At 50.7% G+C, this 27,418-nt stretch overlaps 1 protein-coding gene across 4 annotated transcripts in view; it reads left to right on the top strand.

The window, feature by feature from the left end:
- ABCC12 (ATP binding cassette subfamily C member 12) overlaps positions 1–27,418 on the top strand; it is a 61,212-nt gene that overhangs the window by 18,662 nt on the left and 15,132 nt on the right. For 2 of the 4 annotated variants that reach the window (XM_060397916.1, XM_042231367.2), the window contains 13 exons: positions 3,441–3,716; positions 7,554–7,625; positions 9,259–9,383; positions 11,430–11,502; positions 13,171–13,374; positions 16,615–16,749; positions 16,856–16,931; positions 17,015–17,086; positions 19,960–20,049; positions 20,749–20,852; positions 22,749–22,946; positions 23,556–23,782; positions 26,488–26,625. In XM_060397916.1, the coding sequence (XP_060253899.1) occupies positions 3,441–3,716; positions 7,554–7,625; positions 9,259–9,383; positions 11,430–11,502; positions 13,171–13,374; positions 16,615–16,749; positions 16,856–16,931; positions 17,015–17,086; positions 19,960–20,049; positions 20,749–20,852; positions 22,749–22,946; positions 23,556–23,782; positions 26,488–26,625 (1,790 nt within the window). Of the gene's footprint in view, positions 1–3,440; positions 3,717–7,553; positions 7,626–9,258; positions 9,384–11,429; positions 11,503–13,170; positions 13,375–16,614; positions 16,750–16,855; positions 16,938–17,011; positions 17,087–19,959; positions 20,050–20,748; positions 20,853–22,748; positions 22,947–23,555; positions 23,783–26,487; positions 26,626–27,418 lie in introns of all 4 variants that reach the window. The other 2 variants (XM_042231368.2, XM_027977609.3) reach the window with 1 other exon arrangement.

The following is a 27,418-nucleotide window of genomic DNA, read 5'->3' as shown; positions in this document are numbered from 1 at the left end:
GGAAAAGTCTACAACCAAGAATAATCTACACAGCAAAGTTCTCATTCAGATTTGTTGGAGAGATCAAAAGCTTTCAGTTCAGTTCAGTTCAGTCACTCAGTCGTGTGCGACTCTTTGCGACCCCATGAATTGCAGCACGCCAGGCCTCCCTGTCCATCACCAACTCCCAGAGTTCTCAGACTCACGTCCATCAAGTCAGTGATGCCATCCAGCCATCTCATCCTCTGTCGTCCCCTTCTCTTCCTGCCCTCAATCCCTCCCAGCATCAGAGCCTTTTCCAATGAGTCAACTCTTCACATGAGGTTGCCAAAGTGGAGTTTCAGCTTTAGCATCATTCCTTCCAAAGAAATCCCAGGGCTAATCTCCTTCAGAACGCACTGGTTGGATCTCCTTGCAGTCCAAGGGACTCTCGAGAGTCTTCTCCAACACCACAGTTCAAAAGCTTTACAGATAAGCAAAACCAAAAGAGTTCAGAACCATAAAACCAGTTTTACAAGAAATGTTAAAGGGACTTTTCTAAGCTAGAAAGAAAAGGCTACCACTAGAAACATGAAAATTACAAAAGGAAAAAGCTCGTCAATAAAGGCAAATATACAGTAAAGGCAGTAAGTCAACCTTGTACAAAGTTAGTAGGTAGGTTAAAAGACAAAAGTCTTAAACTAATCTAAATCCACCATAAACAGTTAAGGGATAACACAACAAAAAGATGTAAAATATGCAGAACAGCGCTCATGGAGGGAGGAGAATAAAGACACAGGGTTATTAAAATGCATTTGAAATGGAGAGATGTGTAACTTGAAATAATTGTGTATTCATATATAGATTGCTATATATAAACCTCATAGTAATCACAAATCAAACATTTATAAGAGATACACACACAAGAGAAAGGAATCCAAACATAACACTAAAGATAGTTGTCAAATCACAAAGGAAGAGAACAAAAGAAGAGAGGAATTTTTTTTCCTCAAAAAATTAAAAATAGAACTGCCATATGACCAGGAAGCCTGCAGTATATATCTGAAGAAAACCAAAACATTAATTTGAAAAGATACATGCACGTGTACCCTACTGTTCATAGCAGTATTATTTATAAAAGCCAAGATATAGAAGGAACCTAAGTGTCCATTTATAGATAAATGGATAAAGAAGATTGTGGTATATATATACACAGTGGAATACCACTCAGCCATAAAAAGAATGAAATTTTGAGATTTGCATCAACATGGATGGATTTGGAGGGCATTATGCTAAATGAAATAAGTCAAAGAAATACAAATACTGAATGATATCACTTATATCTAGAATCTTAAAAAACCCCCACAAAACCCTGACTATAACAAAAAAGAAACAGACTCACAGATAGAGAGAAAAAATTAGTGGTTATCAGTGGGAAGATGGAAGGGGGAAGGGGCAAAGTAGGGGTAAGGGAATTAAGATTTACAAACTACTGTGTATAAAATAGATAAGGTACAAGGATATATTGTACAGCACAGAGAACAGGGAATATAGCCAATATTTTATAATAAATTTAAGTGGCATGTAATCTATAAAAATTTGCAATCACTATATTGTACATGTGAAACTAATATAATATTGTAAATCAATTGTACTCTGATTTTAAACAAGATTTACTGTGTGCTTCCATATACACAGCATTGTGGAAAGTGCAAATACAAAGAAGAGGCTCTTTACTCTGAAAAGCCTCCAGTCTAGTATAGGACCCGGTAGCCCAGTAACTGCTATAAGTAAGGATGTGAAGTGCAGGAAGGACTGAGTAAGTGGCGTTGAAGTTGAGGCGAGAAAAGGAAAGGAGGGGATTTCAGTCAAGAGAGCAACATGTTCAGATGCCTGTGAATTGATGGGAAGATCTTATCCACTCAAGCCTGAAATGTAGATGTCGTTTTCAATGTCTTAGGGTGGCGCTAGTGGCAAAGAACCTGCCTGCCAATGCAGGAGACGTAAGCCACAGGGGTTCGATCCCTGGGTCAGGAAGATCCCCTGGAGGAGGGCCTGGCAACCCACTCCAGTATTCTTACCTGGGAAATCCCATGGACAGAGCAGCCTGGTGGGCTACAGTCCGTGGGGTCGCAAAGAGCCGGACGCGACTGAGCGCACGCGCGTGGGTGCCCGCATCCCTCTTCTCCCGTTCTGGCTGTATCCAACCAGTCATGAATCTTGCTGACTCACCTCCTGATTGCTGAATTCCTTCAAGTTTAAGAGGCACCATTGTAAGACTGGATTGGAAGATTGCATCTGTATTTTTTTTAAAAATAAGACACAAGTCGATCTCATCACATTATTAGTATAATAATATCCGAAGTCTTAGACTAGAGGAAAAATTCTATTTCTTGACTCCTCAACCTCCACTCTGTCCCTAGGTGATCCCCAGTAGGGATGGGGATCACCTCCATTTAAGGCCTCATAGTCTCTCACGTAAGTCTCGGTGACTTAAGAATCCATCATCTTTTCCCACAGTTGTCCTTTTCAAATCCATGTTGCACTGTTAATTGAGCTGTTAAATGATTTGTCTGATCACTGATATCAACCTGCTTGAAATCCTTGTCCTTCACCCTCCAGGGCTGAGCCCTTGATCAGCAGGTCCTCAGTTATTTCTCCACCTCATTTCCTTTCCACCTTGGGCTCTGGGCCTGGTGATCCTGAATTTCTTGCTTCATAAACCTTCTCCCTGAAAACCACTCTATTCCATGTTTCCTTGCATTTGCTCACGCTGTGCCCTCTACTATAAGATAAAGCTCTCCTCCCCCTCCCCTCCCTCATCACTGCCTATACAACACTGTAAGGACTCAGCTCGGGCATCAGTTACCTGGGTCTCCAGGATGGGGATCAAGGATCCCATCTCTGACAGTTATAGGGTGCTGTCCCTATCACGTTTCACTGAAATGACCCATGCGTGTTCCTGTCTCCTACGAGACTGCAATCTCTTCAAGGACAGGAAGTGTGCTTTATTAATACTTGCATTTCTGTTGCTTACCCCAGAATCTAGCATAGACTAAGCACTTGGCAGGTGTTTTGTTGAACTGAGCTGAGTGGGGACTTAGGAAGGTGACACAGCAGAGACTGAACATGTGACCTTAGTTTCATAAGCATTAGTGCCAAGCAATAAAGCCCACTGCCCAAAGACTGGCATAAACTGGCCCTCGTGGGCATGAGGGTAAAAATGTAGCTGGAATCAGCATCCTCTAATGTGGGTGACCCAGATAGGCCTTGTGGTTGAAGAGTCGTCTGTCCTGGATAGTATGAGCTAGTGGACTATTTTTGTTGCAGCTTCTCCTGGGGGGAATATCTTCAGAATACCTTTCCTGGATGTCCCTGGTAGAATTGCCAAGATTGTGATTTGAGGTCATTAGAAGATATATTGGGATGATTCTTGCAAATGGATGACATCTGCCAAGTTAATTTTGTTTCTTTAATCTTAGAAAATTCTCATAGCTAAAAGCCCCCCATCTTACATCACCCAACCAGAAGACCCAGATACTGTCTTGCTTTTAGCAAATGCCACCTTGACATGGGAGCAAGAAACCAGCAGGAAAAGTGGCCTAAAGAATGTGCAGAACCAGAAAAAGCATTTTCTCAAGAAGCAGAGGCCAGAGGCATACAATTTGAGTCCATCAGCTCAGGGAGCCTCTGACGAGGAGGATCAACAAGACAGCCCCAAATCAGTTCTGCACAATATAAGCTTTGTGGTGAGAAAGGTGGGTATGTGTTCCAAAGGTGCGGCCTGAATATGATTCAGTTTGAGCAGGAGGTGGTGGTGGGATGTCTCCACTTCTCCCCAGATTTTAAAGCTAGTAAATCAACCATGGGCTTATCTCTCCAAGCCGAGAGAATACCATGGTCTTGGTGGTTGTTTGTGCTGATCTTGAAATTACAGAGTTGACAACCAGTTCCAGGGTTGAATGGACACTCCATTTCAGGTGGCTAGACTCAAACTGACTAGCCTTCATAAATCTTTTCGGATTTATTCTTAATTTCACATTGGAGTCCTATGATAGATTATAATAGCTGACAATTATGAGCAATTTCTATTTACCAGGCACGAAATGAACTCATTTAACCACCCCAATGACCCTATGAGATGGGTATATAGCCACCCCACTTGATGACTGAGGAACCAGGGGAACAGCAGGTTAAAAACCTTGTTCAACTCACACAGCTCGAAAGTGGCAGAAGAGGGCTTCACACCCTGGGTGCCTGGCCCCACAGTCTGCACTTAACCATTATGAGACACCGCTCTTTTAAAAAAACAGAATGAGAGCAATAAGCAGCCCAGCAACAGAAGCCAGCCAGAGTCTGCTGCCTGCCCCTCTGGGGATTGCGGGTGGGGCAGAGTGTTTAGAGAAGCTCTGCCTTTGGGGAATGTCTGACCTTCTCCTGCGTGTGGTTTTCTTGCCCTGGGAACTCAGCAGCCATGCTCCCCGGATGGCAGTGTTGATTTTGTTGCAAAGGGCTCAGCATTAATCTTGTGCCTAATATTTTAATCTCCCCTCTTGTTGACTCACCTTTTCCCCATGTGAGCACTATAGAGGGAGAGGTTCTCATGTGTTATGCGACGCTAAGCTCAATAGCTGGTGTAGAGTGGTACTTCTTGTAGTTAACAAGCCTGTCTGCACACATTCACTGGAAATGATATTTGGTTGGCTGAGTGCAATCGAGCTTGGCTCGCAGCTAAGTCCTGCTGTGTGCAGCCCACCTGCTTGCTCATCACTTTCCCCCGCCTATGACATGCAACACCCAGATTACTTCAACCATGCCTTCAGAGTTGCTCCCAAGAGGCCTCAGTGAACTGCTCTTGGGTTGTGAAGAAGCTGCCTCTGATCTCTGCACTTGCTTTCCTCCTTTTCAGTACATTGGTTGCTCCTGACTTGTCATCAATGACACGGTCAATGTTTTGTGAAGTAAGGTGAAGTTCAAAGGGGCAGCACACTGTCCTGGGGGTTCGGGCTCTGTCTCTCCAGCCTAGTGGACCTGGGCTCCAGTCCCTGCCACTGGTCAGCTGTGTACCTGGACATACTCTCTAACCTCTGAAGTCAGCTTCTTTACCTGCTCCATGGGTCTTTTAACAATCGTACTGGCTTCCCAAGGTGGGTGTGAGGACAGAAAGACATCACACACAATTGCTAAGTCCCCGTGGAGGTGAGCTATGGTTGTTGCCTTTTTCCTTCAATAATCATGTCTGGCTCAAGTGCTGCCCATAAGTGTCCTAAGTTCAAGACATCTATGTTTTCCCAAATTCAGTTCCAAGATTCTATTAGACTGTAGCTTCTTCAAGGTCAGGGCCCAGGTCTACACAGCTGTGACCTTACACTGGGCCCAGTGCCTGGCACAGAATAGATTCCGATGACTACAAGGCATCTGCCCTGATCACTGTTTTATCGCTAGTGCCTACTGCTGTGCCTGGTGTTTCGTGAAGACTTACCCAAGGGATGAGTGTGGACAGGCAGCAACCCTCATGTGCTGCGGTAGCAGGCCAGCAAGAGGCCCTTCTGATCTAGCTCAGGTGGAAAAGGAGTCATATTTGGTCCCATGCTGTAGCATCTTCATTCCGAGGGATTGCTGCAGGTCTTTTTTTTTTTTTAATAATTTTATTTATTCATTTTTATGGCTGTGCTGGGTCTTTGATGCTGTGCAGGCTTTTCTCCAGTTCATGAGAGCAGGGCTACTCTTCGTTGCAGTGCAAAGGCTGCGCATTGCAGTGGCTTCTCTCGTTGCAGAGCGTGGGTGTTAGGCTGTGCAGGCTTGGTAGCTGTAGCATGTTGTCTGAGTAGTTGCGGTTCCTGGGCTCTCGAGCGCAGGCTCATTAGTTGTGGCACATGGGCTTAGCTGTGCATGTGGGACCTTCCCAGATCAGGGACTGAACCCGTGTCTCCTGCATTGGCAGGCAGATTCTTTACCACTGAGCCGCCAGGGACGCCCTGGGAGCAGGTCTTAATGAGAATGTTCCAGATGTTGCAACCACAGCTTTGCAATAGCTGCTTGAACTCGAGTGGGTCTGTGCCAACCTCAGAGTCTCAGCGTGGACTCCTCCTCTGCCAGCAGCGGCTCCCTGCTGATAGCTACACAGCTCACCCCCTCACCTCCCCCGGGTCTCACTCAGACATCACCAGTAGCAGGTACTATCGCTGACCCATCTGTGTGTCCTGGCCACCTTCCAATGGCCAGATCAGCATGTGTGTGCCTGGGCGCCCTCCCCACCATGCTCAATGAGTCAAGACATCAACAGTTGAGGAAACAGCTCTCAAACACTGGCTGCGGGATATTTATCCTGATTCCTTCAACCATTGGGAGGATAAAGACTCCGTTTCTGCGATTCCTTGAGTTTCCCAGCAGCATTGAGCTTCATTTGCCTCCTGTGGGAGCTGACCCAACAGCACACCCTTGATGGGCCACCTTCCTTCTCCTGTACCATGCCCCCCCCCTCCCTGCACCTCCCCAATGAGCTACCGTCACTCAACTCCTTGCTTTGGGTCCTCTTTCTGGGAGAACTCAAGCTAAGATATCCACATTCCCGGTAAGGCCCCCGCCCCCATTTCCTGCCTGCTTTGTTTGTTTCCGCAGCAGACATCGGTCCTACTTCATATTTTATTCAATTATCTTGTTTGCTGTCTGCCCAACTAAAGCATAAGCTCCATTAGGGTAGACCCAGACTGGACTGTTGTGGTCTTTGCTATACCGTGCTGTTGCTGGGATTCAGAACAGCACCCGGCACAAAGCAGGCTTTAACAACGATTTACTAGTTGAATTAATAAATCTGCTGCTGCTGCTAAGTCACTTCAGTCGTGTCCGACTCTGTGTGACCCTGTAGACGGCAGCCCACCAGGTTCCCCCGTCCCTGGGATTCTCCAGGCAAGAACACTGGAGTGGGTTGCCATTTCCTTCTCCAGTGCATGAAAGTGAAAAGTCAAAGTGTAGTCGCTCAGTCGTGTCCAACCCTCAGCGACCCCATGGACTGCAGCCTTCCAGGCTCTTCCGTCCATGGGATTTTCCAGGCAGGAGTACTGGAGTGGGGTGCCATTGCCTTCTCCGTATATAAATCTGCAGCCATAGAAAAATTCATGAACCCAGCATGCTGAAACAACATAACTGCTCAGTAATTCTGGACTGAGATGTTATGGTGGGAGGGTGCTTTAAGAGGACTTTTAGAAAGCTCCCAGGCCTCTGCACTTCAAGGCTGCCCCTGTCCCTTCAAGCGTCCACTGAATTTGCTTTCCTGGAGTCTGGGCACAGGACAACTCTCAGATTCAGGGCCTGTGTGTCCCAGACCAGCACAGGCTGTTTCGCATCAGTGCTTACACGTGATATCTAGAAGTCCTCCAGGCACTCTGCTGGGCTGTGCAGGGGAGGCACTCAATTAAGGCTGAGGTTCCAGCATCCTCCCAGGCTGTGCATCAGGACTGGGGTGTGAAGCTGTGGCTGCCACCTCACAGAGCCAGCAGTGACCCATTGGTCCCTGCCTGGCCTGGCCAGCACAATTTGCGGATGACCCTCTAAGAGCTGGGAGACTGACTGTCTTTTTTCTGTTTTTCTGATAGGGGAAGATCTTGGGCATCTGCGGGAATGTCGGGAGTGGGAAGAGCTCCCTTATCGCAGCTCTGCTAGGACAGGTAAGCTACGTGAGCAGTGCTATGACGGTGGAGTGGTTCCCCGCCTGCTTTGTCCGGGGTCCTGGCCTCGGCCGTACTGGATGCTGTCCTCAGAGTTAACAGTGAGTCCCAGGCAGTCGATGCGCTTGGCAGCTCCAGGCCTGAGGGGCCGGACCTTCCACACTCTCTCTGCTTTGCCCGCTGAGTTAAGCAGTGAGAGCTTTCTTGCCTGGAGCTCCATCTTGGTCAAAGGGAGAGACGGGTCATTAAACCCACGGTTTTCTCATGACATGCTTGGCCTGCGCTGATTAGAAAGGCCAGCCAGGCGGCTTGGCGGGGAAGCACCCGAGGACCCGCAAGTCGCCGGAACTTTAGATCCACCTCCGTTTCCCCAGCGTCTGCCCAGAGCAGGTGCTGGTCCTTGGAGGAGGGGCTGAGTGGATGCATGAACCAGAGCACACCTCGTGGTAGGAATGGGAGGGGACCCTTGTCCCTTATTTGCTATTTCTAGCTGCGTGACCCCAGGTAAATGGCCAAGCCTTTCACTGTATCCACAGTAAATGAACCGTTCACAGTTACCAAGGCTTCCCAAGTGAATGAGAAACATTCAGGGAAAATATTAAGTCCCTTTTCCCCTCACTGTATGCTCCAAAAGAGCTTGGGACGTGCAACTGCCTTTGCCTGCAGCAGAGACAGGGGAATGCCAGGCTCAGAAGAGCCTCTCCAAACAGGGTGACTTCTGCTGGCCTCAGTTGGCTCGCTTGTAGGAAGGGTGACAGCTCCTTCCCTGCTTGAAGGCAGAGGTAGGGACTGAGGCAGGTGAGCTGCTCAGCCTCTTGTGCTCTGGGATTTGGCATGTGTCTCTGTGACAACCCTAGAGTCGGCAGGTGCATGACAGGTGACTCAACCTAATTCTCCACCTGGAATCCTTTCCACGAAATCCTGTAAGAGATGAACCAGCCTCTACTCAGGTACCTCCAGTGACGGGGGACTCATGACCTCACCCTGATCCCTCTTTGGAGAGTTTCGAGGTGTGTGGGAGTGAAGTCTCCCTCCTTCTAACTTCTACTCTTGCCCTGCTCCTTTGGAACGTCCCAGAGAAAACAGAATCCAGCTGCCGTGGGACAGGTGCATGGTGTCCACAGCAGCCACACAGCCTGTGTACTCCAGCATGCAGGGGATGCCTCTGCCCCTTCTGGAACTTTCCCACCTGGCCTCTCAAACGTGTTTGAGTGCCTCGGTCAGCAGAGCTGGGCTTTGTGTATGGCGAGACATCCTGTCACCCTCCCTGCCTTCAGAATTTGTGCTCATGGAATAAGCAAGTGGCAAAGGCCCAGCGGGGCTTCCCTGGTGGATCAGTGGTAAAGCATCCACTTGCAATGCAGGAGCCTCAGGGGATGTGGGTTCAGTCCCTGGGTAGGGAAGCTGCTACCCTGGGATTGAGATGGGCATGGTGACCCACTCCAGTATTCTGGCCTGGATAATCCCATGGACAGAGGAGCCTGGTGGGCTACAGTCCATAGGTTCGCAAAGACTCAGACACAACTGAAGCGACTTAGCACACACTTATGCACACATGCAAAAGTGCAACAGGGCCCTGAGGAGAAGACAGTGAGGCCTGGCTCCTGAGCGTTCTCTGGTGTTGTTGCTTCAGATGCAGTTACAACAAGGGATTGTGGCCGTCAGTGGGACTCTGGCCTATGTTTCCCAGCAAGCATGGATCTTTCATGGAAATGTGAGAGAAAACATATTATTTGGAGAAAAGTACGATCACCGAAGGTAATATTAACTTTGAAAGTGTGAAGTACTTTTGTGTTTGGTACACTCTGCTACAGAGGCTGATGTCATGGGTAATGATTGCTAAGTGGGTTTCTTTAATGAGTTCTGATTAAACATTCATCATATGTGGAAGGGTGCTGGTTTTTTTCTTCCTGATCCCAGAGTTCAGGAGAGGTGCCTTCTGCAGATCTGAGATCACACTCCCAGAAATGAATGGAATCAGCGCTCCATCCCAATGCAGAGTAGCATATGTTCTGAGGTTTTCTGTAGCAGTGCATATGGTGTCTGACTGCAGAAAGAGGAATCTGACAGTTTTGCTTTAGGCCAAGTAACAGGAACTTTCCTTGAAACCGTGTGCAGCAGGTATGCAATTAATCAACCCTGAAACTATTAACTGACACCAGAGCTGTCGGGATATGTTGCTGTTGATGTCCTCAACATGAAAGGAATGAAAACAAAATTCATAATTTTTGAATCCATGGATAGGGCCATTATATTTAAGCTCTAGAAATACATTCTTAAGGTTCTTTGCCAAATTTGATCTGTTGCCACATACATTCTTTTATTAGAATCCCATAACCAACCGTTTAGGGGGACTCTGGCATCGTATCCCCATTTAACAGAAGAGACTAAGGCCCAGAGAGGAGAGCTGACCTGCCAAAGAGAGTTGACCCTGCCAACCTCCATAACTGCTGGCTGGCATTGGCCAGCATATGGGTTCTCAGCAGGAGAGATGTTACCTCCCCTCCTCGTCCCTGGTCATGACATCCTGCTGTCAAGAGGCTCTGTCAGGGAGTCCTTAGCACTGGCCACACGGTTCTTCCCAGCATCTCCTGGCCTGCCTTTTCCTGGGCCTCCTCCGAGCCCTGTCTGGAACGGCTTCTCTCCGCAGGGGCAGACTAGAGGAAGGGATTCTTATCTTTATCTCTTAGAGCATCAGAATGCAAGTATTTACCAAATGCCCGCAAGACACAGGACTGTGCGTGACCAGGGGGGCCACCGGGGTGGCTCAGACATGTCTTTGGCCTTCAAGCGCTCAAGTCTGGAATGCGTGGTAGGAGACACACAGAAGTGACAATGGGCCGAGGAGGAATATGCCAAGGGCAGGAGGCTGCCAGACTGTTCAGAGGCAGCAGAGACCACAAGAGGGAAGAGAGAGTGGCGCTTGAATTGGGCCTTGAAGGATGGACTGAGCACCCTTTGTGTGTGGCGTCTCTAGCAGAGGTTTTGCTCTTGGGATGGATATTGAGACTCTCAGGACCAAGGGAAGCAGGAGGGTGGGAGGAAGTTTAAGATGGGAGTGGAGGTGGCAAGATGAAGATGTCCCGAGCAGCCTGAGGCTCATAGGCAAAGACTGGCCAAGGTGATAACATCAGTTGTAACTACTGCTGATGGAGAATTTGAGCATCAGACAGCGTTCCCACTTCTCCCAACCCGATGAGTTCTTAACCTAATGTACAGAGTGGAGGGTGAGGATCAGGGAGGTATAGTCATTTGTTCAAGGTTACCCAGCTGGATTCAAACCCAGGTTGTTCTGATTCCAAAGCCAATGGTCTCAGCCACCAGGCGGGGCAGCCCTGAAGCTGACACATGGGGGCAGTGCTCAGGGCATCAGGTGCGTCCCGAGCCTGGTGCAGACCTGTGATCTGCCTGCTCACTGTCTGCTGGTGCCACCCACGTGCATCTTCTTGTCCATCAGCAGTCTTGCGTCCCCTGGGAGGTCTCCTCCAGTGACCTCAGCCTTCACTGGTGACTCCCTGCTCTGACCCCCGTGAGTAATTTTCCCTTCAGAGGTCTTGTGTGCACTGATTTCATCTTTCTCAAATGGTAGGAAGCCTGTGAGGGGAGGGACCGGGATCCTCCCGAATCAACTCTGCATCAGATAGGCGGGAAGAAGTCAAGAGGGAGTTGCCCTCGGACATCAAAGATCAAGCAACCAGCCACCTCCTTGCCTGCCCATGACACCAGTGTGCCTTTTGAGCCACCCTGGGCTGCATGGACGTGGGGTCTTTCTCACTGTACTGACCTCGAGCTTTGCTCCCACAGGTATCAGCACGCAGTTCGCGTCTGTGCCCTCCAGGAGGACCTGAGCAGCCTTCCTTATGGAGACCTGACTGAGGTGAGTAGGACCCAGAGCTCAGCCCCACAGCAGTGGGTAGCAGCCCAGATGCCCACTGGGCTGAAGCTCTGCCGGCTCTGGCTCCATCATATCCAGGGTGCCCCAAGGACTGAAGGGTCCCAGGAGAGGTGGGGAAAGTCAGGCTCTACCATCCTGTGTTCTCCACCTGGGTCCTTTCCTGGGAGATACCACAATGGGTGTGACACCAGCTCCACTTGGGTTGGGCTCTGCCTGGCCACTTTCCTGGGGTCACTTCCAGTTTGTCTGCCATCTCAGGGATGGTTTCTGGCAACAGCTGCTTCCCCACCTCCCAGGCTGGCTTGTCCTCCAAAGACAGAGGCTGGGGGTACAGCACTGTGGCTGGATGCTCAGAGGCCCCTTCTTGCTTTGCGGCCTCACCTGCCCAGGAGTGTAAGGGTCATCTCCAGATATCTCCCCTGAAAGGTGTTCATTTAAAGGGCGGGGGCTGAGCCTGCCAACTCAGGTGGCTGAGGGAAGCCCCCAGACCATCTTCTGTCTCCCCATCCCAGTGGGCCCTCTGCACAGTCTTCCGATCTGCCAGGAGCCCGGAGAAGGAAGGCATCTGACGAAAGGCCTGTTCAGAGCCCACTGTCACTCTGCTGGTGCCGCAATGTGCCTGCATTAGGGGAAGGGCCGCCACAGCCGCCAAGGCCCAAGCCACTGCCAGCGTCTGCTTTCACTCACCCCTGCGTGCTTGCCTAGCTGCGCCCTCCCTTCCAGGGTCTAGACCTCTGCTCCTGCCGATTACCACCATTCGAGATCCCACTCCAAATCCATCCCCTTGAGAAGACTTCCCTGAGTCCCAGAGTCTAAAGTAATATGCCCCAGAGTACTCCATTTATGCTTCTCAGTCGGCACCTGTTAAAATCTCCCTTGTGCCATTACTATGTGAACTAAAACTGCCCGCCCCTGCTAAGATGTGAGCTCCCGGGAGACAGGGGACTCTTCCTGTCTGACTTCACATATCCTGTCCTAGCGCTCAGTCCAACGCCTGGCTGAAGTCCTGGAGGCTCGCTTTGGGGTCAGTTGGATAGAATCACCTCAAGCAGGCAACCTAGGCTTTTCACCTTTTCAACAAATGTTTGCTGAGCACCTGTTCTGGTCCAGGCTTGGTGCCAGGCCTTAGGAATGTAATGGTCAACAAAGCAAACACATCTCTTTTCTTCATAGAGCTTAGAGTTGCCTAGTGGGAGTGAAAAGTTGATCCACATGTGGACAAATAGAGACACCCCCTGCTTGACCCTCTGCTCCCATCCACTTCTCCCCCCTGTTCACTTGTCTCCTGGCTTTCTTGCTCCACAATGAGAGATTCCTGCTCAACAATGCCCTCTGGTGCTACTGGTCAAGATGAAGCCCTCCCTATGGGGTTGTACTGGGGTGGTGGTATTGTGAGCCAGGTACCCCTCACTCAACACTGGAAGGAGCATTTCCCTAGTTGCCACTGCTCACCAGGCTTCCTGCATAAGTGGAGCCTCCCACTGCTCAGGGTACCTGGTATGGCCAGGGCATTTCTGGAAGGGGGTGGAGGAATTGGATTATAGTGATGTGCGGTCTGCTGAAGAGTCTCCAGGAAGCTCCTGGTCCCCAAGGACTGCGGGGTGAGAGATGGGGCCTCATGATGGACCGTAGTATTGCTCTTGTCCACAGATCGGGGAGCGGGGCCTCAACCTCTCTGGGGGGCAGAGGCAGAGGATCAGCCTGGCCCGCGCCATCTACTCGAATCATGAGATCTACCTGCTGGATGACCCGCTGTCGGCCGTGGATGCCCACGTGGGGAAGCACGTCTTTGAGGAGTGCATTAAGAAGGCGCTCAGGGGGAAGACCGTTGTCCTGGTGACCCACCAGCTGCAGGTGACTGGGACCAGCAGGACCCATGAGGCCATGAAATGAATGTGGCATCTGATGCTCGCAAAGACTCCTCTTCTGCCTAAACCTGCAGTCCTCACCTGGACCAGGTCAGGGAAGGGGCAGGGGACACTGTGATGGTCCCCAGCCATCCAGGCTTGCGTGGAGCCCTGCCCAGTCCTCTCTGGGCTTGGCCTCCATTACCCTACCTTTGGGCTCAGTGGAGCCAAGACCATCCATCAGAGGGAAATTCTCCAGGAATACCTGACCCCTACCTGTGGGGTTGACATGGGGCACCTCCTCCAGCTCTGGATCACTGATGGTGGGGAGGTGGGAAGCCCGGTAGGAACAGCCTTCTCCTCCATCAAGGGCTGGGCAGGCCTGAGGCCAGGGGTAGGGGGTGACAGGAGATGCGGAACACTTGATCGGGGTTCAGATGCCCCTTATATCACTCCCTAGGGGAAAGGGGCTGGAGACTAGGACTTCAGGCCTGAGGCAAGAAGCTTCTCCCCACTCAGAGCCACTCTCAGGCTTAGGAACATGAATATTGCCCAGAAAAGGGACTGACTGAACTCCCTGAATAAGCTTGGGAATTTGGCAAAGTGGCGGCAGTACTTACTGTGTCAGCCCCACGGAAAGGGTTCAGGACCCCTCTCCACCCTGAGATAAGTTAGGTCGGTCCTGGCTCATCTACAGGGAGTAGGTAAGTGAGTCCCAGAGGTGTGCTTTGTGCATCTGTGTGTGCATGTGTGTGTGTGTGTTGCTGGAGGAGAGAGCCCCCAGCATTGGACTATAATGAGAAGTCAGTTGGAGCAGTGGTAGCAGAAGTCCTGTCTTCTGACTCAGGGGGAATGTTAAACTAGGAGTAAGAGATGGGACTCCCGGCCTTTGCAAGGGTAAGACAAGCTGGGGGAGGGCTCCGAGCTGACAGTATGTGAAGTTGCCATGGTTACTGGATGCAGTAGCCAGCATCTTTAGGCTCCTCTGTCAGTGGCCAAAAGGTCTAGCTGAAGAAGGCCGGGTTCTCAAGGACCAGGAAAACCAGGTCTTCCTATACCTGTGGCTTTGCCCCGACCTCTGCCTCTCTGTCTCAGAAGAAGCACCGAGCATCTGCATTTAGCGTATGGGGTTTACCCGAGTGGTGTCCATCACCTCCAGCAAGCATCTTAGCTGGGCGGGTGAGATAAGAGCTCCTTGTTCCTCTGCTAGGCAGGGGCAGGGTGTGGACAAGGCTGGGTTTCTTCTGGGCCCCCGTGAGGTGACCCAGAACAGGCTCTCACCCAGCCTGGGAGCTAAATGTGGTGACCACAGCTCTGCCCCGTGAGGCTCCAGTCCCTGGAGACCACAGGCAGTGGGAAGGGCTATCCTCCTGGAGGGTCCGACGGATGTGGGTCAGAGCTGTCTGTGCAGGAGTCCTCAAGGGGTACAACGTGGCCTTGGCCCTGGCCCAGTCTCTGAACCTTGCTCACCAGCAGAATGACCTCAGACTAGATCCCAGGAGGCTCAGTCTCCTCAGAGACTCTATTTTTCACCAAGGTCATGTCATCTTACTTTTTGCGTGTTGAAAATACAGGCAGCCACTAGATGGCGCCGGAGTCTCAATCCGGTCATCCTTTATGGGAAGGAGGAGCTCAGAGGCGGACCTGAAGCCCCCTGGGCTTTTCCAGAACATTTCCCCGGCTACTTTCACTCGGGGGTCCACAGGCAATCTGGATGCTTTTGGGTGCTCAGACTGGACAATTGCTCTTCTGAAACTTGAGGAAACAAATGAAATGAGGCCAGCGGCCGACTGCTGACATCCAACCCAGGGCCAGATTTTGTGTTTGGAGAACAAAGCTGCGCAGATCACTCTCCATCTCCCTGAAGAGAACTGGGAGCTCACTGGCCAGAGGGGCTTCACCGGGAGTGTCAGGGGCTGGGATGTGTGCTCTCACATCTGTGCCTTAGTTTCCCCATCTGGGAAATGGGCTGATAATCATGCTGCCTGTTTTCTTGATTGGACTGTGGGAGACAGAGAGGAGATGAAATCAGGCTTTGAAAATTAGAAGATGCTGTGCAGAGATAAGAGACTTTCTGTCAGAAAGTGTCTCAACTGGATATTAAGACCCAGCTGTTCCTCCGTGGCCTGTCTGGGAAAGTGGACATGGAACCAGGCAGTTAGTCCAAAGAAGCCAGAAAGGCTGGAGCTGTCCAAGGCCAAGAAAAACTTGTCATTTGGCTTCTTTCCCACAAACCCCAACAGATGCAGAGGGACCAAATGTAGCTACTTCTTTCAGGGTTTCAATCAAGAGCATCAAGTGAACCCTTGTGTGAACCCCAAAGTACAAGGGAAGACCTCTCACCTTAATTGCAAAGCCCTGTTTAGGCTGAACTATCTTAGATCTCATAGCATCTTGTCCACCTCTAGGAGGGTCTTCCTGCCCCCAGATGGGCTGATCCTATGGGGAGAGCTTAGTCTCATTCCAAAATGAAAGGAAAGTCCTCTTAGCAGCTCTTTGATCTCAGGCATGATACAGAAATGAAAGGAACTCAAATCAGAAAAACAGAAGTGCTTTGGACAAAATGTAGGATGCTATCATTGAAGGTACAGATAAGGCTGGTGTAAACTCCTCAAGCCAGGTAATGTGGCCTGGAGGCCAGGGGCTGTGCCATGGGCTGCATCTCCCGGGCTGGATAAGGATGGCGAGGAGGGATTGTAACGTTACAACAGAGGGGAGCCATCGCTGAGGTCATGCTTTCCTTCTCCACCAAATCATGGCTTCAGTGGCCTTGTTAACTTCATACTCCAAGTTCCCGTGATCAGATTTCTTAGCAAGGAGGCTCATATAGGGACCAGTAGCAGAGGAGGTTTCATCGTGCTTCACAGTGACAGCTAAAGGCCCCCTTTGCTCTCATGAGACACATAGGCACTAAGTCAGTGTTTCTCAACTGGGGGCCACTTTATCTCCTAGTGGACATTGGGCAATGTCTGGAAACACTTTTACTTGTCACAACCTGGGAGTGGGGGGTGCTCCTAACATCTAGTGGATAGAAGCCAGAGAGGCTGCTAAATATCCTGCAATGCACAGGTCAGTCCCCACCTCACTCCCGACTAAGAATTATCTGACCCTCAATATCAGTGTTCCCAATATCGGGACCCCCTGGATCACATGAGCCCAGGACGCTACTGGATAGGAGTCCAGCACCATGCTCTTCTCTCTTTTCCAAGACAGAAGCTCACTGTAGATTGCTTTAATATCCCTGCAGTTCTTAGAGTCTTGTGATGAAGTCATCTTGTTGGAAGACGGGGAGATTTGTGAAAAGGGAACCCACAAGGAGTTAATGGAGGAGAGGGGACGCTATGCAAAACTGATTCACAATCTCCGTGGGCTGCAATTCAAGGTAAGTCTCTCCCTACTTGGGTGCAAGAGACTGGGTGCCTCCCCTCATAATTTCTGGCCTGAAGTTCTGTCATTTCGTTTTCAGAGGAATTTCATTTTGTCTCTAGGATCCTGAGCACATGTACGATGCGGCGGCGGTGGAAGCCCTGAAGGAGAGCCCTGCTGAGAGAAATGAAGATGCTGGTACAATCAGAGTTCCCATCACACTTCTCTTATCACTCATGGCTCATGAGTGGACACAGATCTTTCTTTATTTCTCACCCTAGTTTTGGCTCCAGGAGATGAGAAACGTGAAGGAAAAGAATCTGAAACAGAATCAGAATTTGTAGACATAAAAGGTATTTACTGTTCATTCCCTCAGTTACATACTCTTGAGTATTTGTTGGGCATCTACCGTTTGGGATAGAGAAGTGCAGGCATGCTGTCCTTTGTGGGCAGCTGGAATTGTGTGGTTTACTGTAGTGTAAGCCTTGGGGTTCTACTCCCTGAGTTTTAATTCTGGCTCAACCACTTAGTAGTTTTAGGACTTTGAAGCAAGATGCTTGGCCATGCTGAACCTTAGTTTCTTAATCCATAAAATGGGGGAAATAAGAGTACCAACTTCATAGGTTCTTGCAAAGATTACAAGAGAAACTCTACATAGAATGACTAGCACAGTGCCTGACATATAGTTATGATTGTTATTAGTTGTTGTTGTTATTTGGAAAGATCGAAACAATGCAGAGAGATCATGTGCATAATCAAAAAAATGCACACGCAGGAGATGAGATGTTTCCCAGTTTTTATGCTGAGTGTTGAGAAAGAATTGTATAGCAGAGAGGAGATCGCGGTGGAGTAAGGGTATTCATTCTTCCCACAAATAAGGACTCAGCATTCTACTCTATGCCAGTCACTAAGCTAGACTGCCCCTGTCTTCAGGATCTTTTGGTTCGGTGGGGGCCATAGGTAAAAGGATAATCATGGGCAGATGTGATCAGAGGAATAGGGAGCTGAAGTGGGAGCAAGAAGTCAGGAAGGGAGGGCGTCCCAGAAGAGGTGACCTTTGAACTGGTCCTTTAAGCATATGTAGGAGTTTGCCCAGGACACTCTGGTGAAAAGGTGGGGAAAGCAGGGGGATTTGGGGTCGAGGGTAACGGGTAATTCCAGGAATGCAGAGAGAAGAGATGTGGGAGATAAACCTGCCAAGGACCAGGCGGGTCAAACTCCGTCTCCTTCTTAGACTCTGCTGCCTTTCATCCCTTCATCCAGTTAGCATTTGTTGAGCACCTGCTCTATACCCTGCCCCTCGAAGGGCACTGAGAAGACAGGAATCAAAATGCACCTTCCTAAACACGCCCACAGCAAGGCCCCTCAATAATGTGTGGCTGAAAAAAAAAAAACCTTAGTATATTTCATCACATTTAAGATGCCATCTATTTTAAGAGCAGCGTCATTTTATGTACCACTAAGAAAAGTCTCTGCCAATTAAATGATATGGCATGCTACCGAACGGGGCACATCCTGATTTCAGAGATGTTAAAATGTGGGAAAAAATGTGAGTCTTCACATCGATGGAAGTTGGCACCATTAATGGTGCTTGTGACAAACGCATGCCCATTTGGACAATGTATTTTTATCACTCTGGAGGCGGCCAAGGCTGAAGTGGGGCCCTGGTAGTCTCTTCCATGCTTTCCTAGGAAAGCTCCAGGCTACTGAGGATTCGGGGTCTTGTGGGGAGAGTAAACCCTGCTCCTCTTCTCCTCCTCACCCCACCCCCTTCTCTGAAGAGGAAAGGGAAGATGTGAAGCTGAATGCTCTGAGAGCTGTAGGGATGGAAGAGTTGAAGGCGGCACAGCCCGCAAAGGTACGCAGTGTCAGCAGCAGAGCTGACTGGGTTGGGACTGCAAGGGGGTCTGACAGGTCCTTTAACGTTCCAGGATGCTGTTCATTAGGCTCTGCTGACCCATCAAGGCGACCCCTGCATGCTGCAGCCCCAGAGGGAGACACAATGATGAGCAAAAGTCAGGCTGAACATTTTAAAGAAGCCCGAGCGAGTGTTCCCAGGCAGAGGGGATAATGGCAGCTCTGTTCACAGAGGCACTTTTGAGATGCGAGCTCTCTTTGCCGGGGCAGGGTACCAAGAGCGCTGCGCAGGGGGGACCCCTTGTCAGGCTCCAATCATCTCTGTTTACAAGAGCCAGGCATAAGCATAGGATGCTCCTTCGGAGCCGACATTCTCGTACCTCTCATGCTGGAGAGGGGAGAGACGTGCATTCACTCCTGGCTGCTGGGAGCTCATGCCTGCACCTCTGGACGTTGCTCCAGTGGGAGCTTGGTGGTCCTTTGCCCTTACACCTTGGAAAATGGAAAGGACTTGGGGGAGCCACGTGGTGGGATCCAGGGACCCACCTGGGAGGATGCCCTGGTTTCTTCTCATGGTGTGATGTCTGTGGTGGAGACCTTCCTGTTGGCCCTGTAGTAGACGGCTTGGGTACCCTCAGCACGTCTGCACCACCCAGCCCAACTCCCAGCTGGCATTTCACACCTGCAGGCCTTTGCCTGGAGCTCTTTCAGAGCTGCCAGCCACAGGTCAAACCTGAAGTGTGGGGAAATTAACCCCTTGGGGGGAGCCCTCACCGGATGCCAATGGGAGTTGGTGTAGAAACATCCCAGGTCTCACTGATCATGCGAAAACCCTCTGAGGTGTAGCGATGCCCCAGTCTAAAAGCTCTCTGTGCTGAGATAACCTACCATTGCCCATGGAAGTGGGTAGGGGGGCGGAGCAGGGAGCGCTGCCTTGATGAGACACCTTTTGCTGTTGACTTCCTTTCCCTGTACCCTCTAGCTCCGGAGTAAATTGCATGTGCTCACATCCTCTTCTTAGGATCTGCTTCTGTAGAGCTAGACAAAGACAACCCTTGTCTCCCCCGAGCTGAGCACATCAGTTCAGTCGCTCAGTTGTGTCCGACTCTTTGCGACCTCATGGACTGCAGCACTCTGAGCACATAGTAGTTGCTTAATAAATATGTCTCAGGAGACTGAAAGCCCCCTGCCTCACTAGGCTGTCATGAGGACCAACCAGGATAAAACGAGCAGAAGTGTGTTGGGAATTTCAAAGCATAGGGCTAGTGGAAGGAAGGATGACAGCTGGCCTTAGTGGTGGGGGTGGAGAGGTGGGCGGGAGGGGGCCACCCCGCTGGGGGTGTCACAGGACTCATGTTTGTCTCCACAGTTCCTCCGCACCAGCTCATCCAGACTGAGTCCCCCCGGGAAGGAACTGTGACCTGGAAAACGTATCACACGTACATTAAGGCTTCTGGAGGTTTGGTAGAAAACAACGGGTTTCTTGATTTAATTTGCATTAAAAATTCTTTCTTAAACTGTTGGGTTCATGTTTTATGATTCCTCTAACAATTGCTCTCTTTATGCTAGGGTCGTTTATCAGTGATTTTATTTTTTTCCCCTTATAATCCAAAGTCTGCTAAAGTGGCCTTTTAAATGGAATCATCCTTTATCTCCATTAAAGCTGCCAGACGCTATTTATTGAAACTGAATGAGCAGCAGCGTGACCTGGCTGTGCTGCGTGTGTAACCTTGCACTCTAATCTCCGAGTGCAGTGCCATCTGCTCGTTGCCTGCCTTCAGGGCGAGAATCGCTGCCCTGTGCAAAAGATACCTATACCTCCGTTTCTTGTCACTCTCCAGCAAGACCGGGTTTTTTTAAAATTTGTTTGTTTTCAAAACAGTGAGTCACTTCTATTACAGTGAATAGTGGTGTTTTTCCCTTTTTAAACATGTTGACATTTGGATCCATTTTCCAACCAGGTGGAATAGATGTCCCCATTGGGGTTTCTGGGACCTAATGCTCAGAGTTGTCACGTCAGCCTAGAAAGTGGTTCCCAGGGTGGAAGCCCTTTCCCTATAGGCTTCGATTCTCCCCGCCAGGACTGGACCCCGAGGAAGAGGAGCCCGCCGCTGCCGCGCGGCCTCTGCAGCCCCTGGCCTTGTCTCTTCCCCTGCAGGGTACTTGCTCTCTCTCTTCGTGGTGTCCCTTTTCCTCTTGATGATCGGCAGCTCTGCCTTCAGCAGCTGGTGGCTGGGTGTCTGGTTAGACAAGGGCTCACAGGTGAGTTCCCCTTTGGCTCTGGCAAATGTTGAGTCAGTTGCTAACAGAGAGTCTGAACACAATGAGCCTCCCACAGCCCCCTCCACAAGACGGAGGTCAGCGGCTTATAACAACGCAACTTGACTCCCGCAATCCCCTTTGATCTTTCAAGACAAGCGGGGCATCTGAATTTGTATGTGCCACTTTCGAACTTTAAAGGATTGGCTAAAAAGCTTGTGCCGGGCAAATGCAGCCTGTCTGGAGTCACGCACAGGCAGGATAGGGTCAGTTTTTTGCAGCCTCTGTCGTAAGGGACCTCCAAGGAGAGTCTGGGAGGGACTGGGGAAGCCTAACGTGAATTTCCATCTTCTTGTCTCTGAAGAGAAACTGACATCTCATCACGGACACTATCTGATGTTAGTGGCTTCCACTTGGCTTGGCTCCCCAAAGTCCCTCTAAAGGAAGAGGACATGCGAAAGTCAGCCTGGATCTGCTGCAGGGCTCCTGCAGGCGCCTCCCTGCCTCTCTAACTTGCATCCAGGCCAGGCCCCTCTTGAGGACTGATAAGTCTACTCTCCCTCAGGCCTGCTGGAAACTCTCCCAGCTTTTGGCCCATGGTTTCAAAGCTTTCCTGGAGCCCCCAGGAAATGCTGTGAGGTTGCCTCCCCATCCTCTAAGATTACATTTTGGTATAGTGCTGTTGCTATGACAACCAAAGTGGGGAGGCCTTGGGAAGACACAGGCAGAGGAGAGGATGGGATTGCTCTCCTGGAGTTCAGTACAGCTCCCTGAGACCAGTCTCAGGGGGATGGCCTGCACTTTGCAGAAAGAGAGGCACCTCTGGAACATTCCCCCAGATCCTGGCTTGCTCCTGAAGAGTCCTTTTCTTGGAGAGCCCAGGGTGTTAGTCAGAGTAAAGCCTCCCCAGGAGGCCAGTGCTAGGCTAACTGGGCAGCAGCCATGACGGCCTACCCACGTGCTGGCTCCACCCCCAGACACCGTGGACACAGCCCACAGCACAGTGAAGCCTCCTCTTTAAGCTGGTCCTTTGGTCGATTAGCTCCCCAGGGATGCTCTCACTTTTATGGATGTGCATCCATCAGCCACCACCTCTGGTTTACATTTCCTCTAGGGCTGTAATCAGCAAAATGGCATTTAGAAGGAAGATGCTTGTTTGCGCCCCGAAGGCAGTCTTGACTTTTAGCACACAGCTCTGAAAAGAATGAAACTGCCAATTTCTCAGGAGGAGGAGATGGCCTCTCCCCAGAAATGGAGGCAAAAATGTGTTCTCCTGGGGCACGATGGAGCCAAGTGGGGTCACTTTGGATCCTCCCAGAGTCTTTGGTTCATCAGACTCTCTCCTACCCCCTGGGGACTCCAGGGCAGTGAACCAGTGCCCTCCTAGGTGCGCCCCCAGAAAAGGAAAGAAAGAGGGCCCTGGGGCTGACCCCTCCTACAGAGATGCTCCTGAGTCTCCCCAAAGGCCCGGTGGCTTCTGCCTTCAGGTCGCTGATTCCCTGACCTGTCTGTGCCTCCTGAGGGCTGCACAGCCAGCCTGTGGAATCCACATGTTGTTGCTTCTGTGACTTTCCTGGCCCAGCATCACCTCTAGTCCCCTAAGGCACTGTTGGTTTCCAAGATGACTGTCCTGTACATGTCTGATCTGTCTGTTTTGCTTTTTCCACTGACTGTGCTGAGCCTCGTCAGCCAGGCACCCTTGTCATCCCAGAGAGCCCCGCAGGAGGACCCACGCAAAGTTCAAGAGCCCCGCAGGGAACTGACTTGACTTTACCACCTGATTCATCCTTATCATTTATGCTCGTCCGTTTAGTTTCTTTTCCCCGGGAACATTCTCCAGAAAATTCCTATTCTTTTGACAGTTGATCAGTTCTTGGTGCTTCTTGTTTTCCTCTCAAGATGATGTGTGGGGCTCACAGCAACATGAGCACGTGCGAGGTGGGCACGGTGCTGGCAGACTCCGGGCCGAGGGTGTACCAGTGGGTGTACCCAGGGAGCATGGTGTCCATACTGGTGTTTGGCATCACCAAAGGCTTCATGTTCACCAAGACTACACTGATGGCCTCCTCCTCCCTGCATGACCGAGTGTTTGACAAGGTACAGTCCCCCTGCCCCTCGCCTTGGGGCTGCATGCATATCCCGGTACAGCAGTCAGTAGGGTTTATACAGATCACCTGCGATGCTCCAGACGCAGTGCTGGGGTCTGGGGTGGACACAGTTGCTCGCCGAGCTTACCGTTGAGTTTCCCATATCTGATTGTCAACAACAAAGGCAAACTCTGGGGAGCTGCAGGCGTGTCATGGACCCGACAGGGCTGGGGGTGAAGGTGAGGGTGGTCAGGTGTTAAGCCGGCGAGCGCAGGCCCAGAGAGCATCTCTTGAGTACCTGGGACCCCCTCCTCACTCCCTAGCGGCCGCGAGGTCCCTGGCTGGAGCGCACAGGGGAGGCCGCATAGAGACAGTGGAACTTGACTTTTTATTGCCCTGGGGCACAAAATCCCTCCATCCTTCATGGAGGCTGAATCCCTCCCCCGTCACGCTCCTCCACGGTGGCCGCAGCCTCACTTTCCCAGGATGTCGGGCCCCGGAGGGAAACTCAGGCCTGGTTCGCGATCCCAGGCACCGGGCAGGCCTCCCGGGGTGTTGGCAGGCGGGGGGCGGCCACCAAACGCGCACCTCGACCCTGACTCTCCGTGGTCACCTGCAGATCCTGGAGAGCCCCATGAGCTTCTTTGACAGGACGCCCACCGGCAGGCTAATGAACCGCTTCTCCAAGGATATGGACGAGCTGGACGTGAGGCTGCCGTTTCACGCTGAGAACTTTCTGCAGCAGTTTTTCATGGTGCTGTTTATTCTCGTGATACTGGCTGCTGTGTTTCCCGCTGTCCTTTTAGTCCTGGCCATCCTGGCTGTAGGCTTCTTCATTCTGTTACGGTAGGTTGATGTGCTGTTCAAAGCGGAGCACACAAAACTGGGGCAGGGACCGGTGGTGTCCGGTGGTGCTGAGTCCTTGCTGTCTTCTGTGAATGCCAGAGCATGTTGACTTGGGTGCTGCGCTAAGTGCTCGGCGTACATCAGGCATTTGATCCTCAGAGCCATGCTGAGAGGTGGGTAGGGTTGGGAGATTAAGTCACTGGTCCCAGGTCAGGAAAGTAGCCACAGTCGTTGCTCTCTGACTGATGTTATGTTCTTAACCACAGGGCTCTGCGGTTTCTGCTACTGCAGGAGAGAGGAGACCAGTACTCAGTCTCTCTGAGCTTTGAGAAATAGCCCCATCTGACCACTGATGGTCCCTGTGCCCACCTTCTCACTCACCCTGGGGAAAAGCAGGAGGGTAGCATCTGTCCCAGCCTTCCAGGAAACCCAGCTCTGCCCTGTCCTGGATGAGCTGGAGTTCTCAGCCAGCAGCTGGTGGTGTTGCATGAGGGCTAAGGATTAGAGATCAGATGAAATTTGCACCAGAGTCCCAACTCTGCTGCACAACTAGCTGGAGGACCTTGGAGAAGTCAAGGAATGCTGCAAGCCTCGGTCTCCTCATCTCTAAAATGGTAACCACCAAACCATGCAACTACCCTCTTCCAAAGGGGTTCTCGCAAGGGTCAGATGAGACTAGGCTGCCTAAATGTTATACAAACTTTGAGTTTCAATAAAACTCAGCAAAATTGCTTTGGACTGGACACACAGCATCTTGAAGAGGGTCCCCTAGATTGCAAAGGATCCAGCCCACAAATCCAGGGACACCACACTCAGAGTTGAGCTCGCAAAATATTGCTTTGACCACAGTGTGGAGGGTGGATGAAGCTTCAGAAACAACGGGGAAGGGCTGTAGGACTGGAGACCCTTGCATGGCAGAGTCCGACTGAGAGATGAGACATAGGCAGCAGCAGTCCTGGCAGAAAACAGGTAGATCCTAAAGCCATTTCCAAGAGAGTCCACTGAGGTTAGGGGATGGGAGAGGCCAAGGATGCATCCGAGATGGGGAGCAATGTGAAGACAGATATGAGTGACGCAGGAGGAGATGCAGTTGAGGGTGATCAAGATTAGGGGTTTGGTTTTGGGTAGTTCAAGGCTGTGGATCAAGTCCACAGATGAGCCAGCCGACAGTGGGAAATGTGAATGCAGGGACGCATGGGTGGAGAGGCAGACTGCATCCTCTGCTGAAGCTGGCATCACCATGGGAACCAGCACGTGCGCCCTGGGAGTTGGGTGAGCTGGGCTCTCACTTCCGTCTCCCACTGCCCCCTTGGTGACTGCGAGAGAGGACACATGGGCCTCCGTGTCTGGCCTCAACGGTTTATTGTGATGATCTAATAAAAATGATGTCTGCAGGTCTTTTTTACAAATATAAAAGGTGCATGCCCACTCAGTCGCTCAGTGTCAGACTCTGTGACCCCGTGGACTGTAGCCTGCCAGGCTCCTCAGTCCATGGGATTTTCCAGGCAAGAATACTGGAGTGGATTGTCATTTCCTCCTCCAGGGCATCTTCCCTACCCAGGGATCAAACCCATGTCTCCCACATCTACATTGGCGGGCAGGTTCTTTACCACTGAGCCACTGGAGAATCCCCCACGTCTGGGTGCCGCGTCTTATTAAGAAAAGTGATTCCCTGGGCTAGTGTTCGTTTTTACAATCCACGTGTTTGACCGTCGTTCCTGTCTGTTCTCCTCTCTGTGTTTTTTATTTACTTTGCAAAAGGTTCTTCTCTGCACTGCATTCTTATTTGCTGTAAGACAGGCCAGATCAGGCTGATCCAGACTGAATTGTTCTATGTTTCTAACCAGCTTACTTGAGCTCTGAACAAATGAGGTTTCTCTTCCTCTGCCCTGGGTCACTCATTGTCATGGGTCAGCTGCCACTGTGCGTGCTGAGGGCAGTGATCTCTCACTGACTGGGGCCCGGGGGAGTTACATACTGTGGAGAGTCTGGTTTTAAAGTCAGTTCCTAAGGAGATGATGTTCGTATATGGCTCAAAATTACCTTTGAAACTGCCTTTAGAAGACCACACACTGGCAGTTGATATGCCAGATTCAGATTTTCCTCCAGAATTGGAAGAGATCCCTTTTTATTTGGTTGTGTGTATAGTCACTCAGGTGTGTCTGACTCTTTGCGATCCTTTTTGGACTGTAGCCGGCCAGGCTCCTCAGTCCATGGGATTTCCCAGACGAGAATACTGGAGTGGGTTGCCACGCCCTTCTCCAGGGGATCTTCCCCACCCAGGAATCTCGCCTCTTGTGTCTCCTGCATTGCAAGCGAATTTTTTACCCACTGAGCCGTCGGGGAAGCCCTTTCTGTTTGGCTGGGCACCCCAAAGTGGCTGGCTTGTATTTAGGAGTTGCAGTGTGTGAAAATCTCTAGTCTTTGAAAAGACTAGAGTCATAGCGCATGCAGTGAGACCCTCATGCTACAGGAAGCCTTCAGAACTGAGAACGCAGGAAGGAGTGGCTCGACTTTCTGAGACCCTCCCTCCCTCCCTGACACACAGGGATGGCTGCTCCTGGGGGAGAACGGCGGGCCAGCCCCTCCTCCCTTGTTCGGTGGCACCGGCCGTCTTACATTTGTCTTGAGCGCCCAGTTGGGTTTGAGTGAGCCAAGGGGAGCCCTGGGAAACCCTATCTGGGGCTCTCGTGGTCTCCCTGCAGCGTCTTCCACAGAGGAATCCAGGAGCTCAAGAAGGTGGAGAACATCAGCCGGTCCCCCTGGTTCTCCCACATCACCTCGTCCATGCAGGGCCTGGGAACCATCCACGCCTACAACAGGAGGGAAGACTGCGTTAACAAGTGAGTCCTGGGCTGTGCTGCCCCCGGGCTTCTGCTCCCCGCTGGCCCGGCTCTGAGGAGGGAAGTCTGAGGGATGGGGACTGGCCGGATGGAGAGCTGGTAGAATGGAGGGGGAGCCCCTTATGCACTAAGCCTTTTTCCCCAGTGTCCGAGGCCCCCAAAGACTTGAGTTCATCCAATGACAAGCTTACCATGGCACTTTATGTGTTTTATTTTTCCTCTCTAAAAGTAGAATGTATTCAGTTCAGGAAAATAGGAGAAAATAACGACAACAAAAATCACCCATAGGCCTGCAACCCAAATCCTAGTAATATTTTTGTGTATTTACTTCCAATCTTTTCTGGTTTTCTATTTCTGAAGCATTTTAGTCTTGTTTTATTTTTTAAAAGCAGTTTTTTCATGTTATTACATATTCCTTGTAAAGGTCATTCTGAAAGTGAAAGTCACTCAGTCGTGTCTGACTCTTTGCAACCCTGTGGACTATCCAGTCCATGGAATTCTCCAGGCCAGAATCCTGGAGTGGGTAGCCTTTCCCTTCTCCAGGGGATCTTCCCAACCCGGGGATCGAACCTAGGTCTCCCACATTGCAGGCGGATTCTTTACCAGCTGAGCCACCAGGGAAGTCCAAAAGGCCACATTACATCTCATTTAATAGATGGACCAGTTTTCTTCTTTTTAAGATGCCAGGACTAGGTTAATAAATTTCTCTGGAGTCCTCCAGCTCCAAACTTCTAAAACACCATATAATCACATGTTATCACTGTGTTATCAGTCATAGTAGGCTCACTGTGGT

Source organism: Ovis aries, chromosome 14, assembly GCF_016772045.2.
Source record: "Ovis aries strain OAR_USU_Benz2616 breed Rambouillet chromosome 14, ARS-UI_Ramb_v3.0, whole genome shotgun sequence".
NCBI classification, from domain to species: domain Eukaryota; kingdom Metazoa; phylum Chordata; class Mammalia; order Artiodactyla; family Bovidae; genus Ovis; species Ovis aries.
The sequence above is the reverse complement of the archived record's forward strand: the minus strand, read 5'-3'. Positions and strand labels throughout refer to the sequence as shown.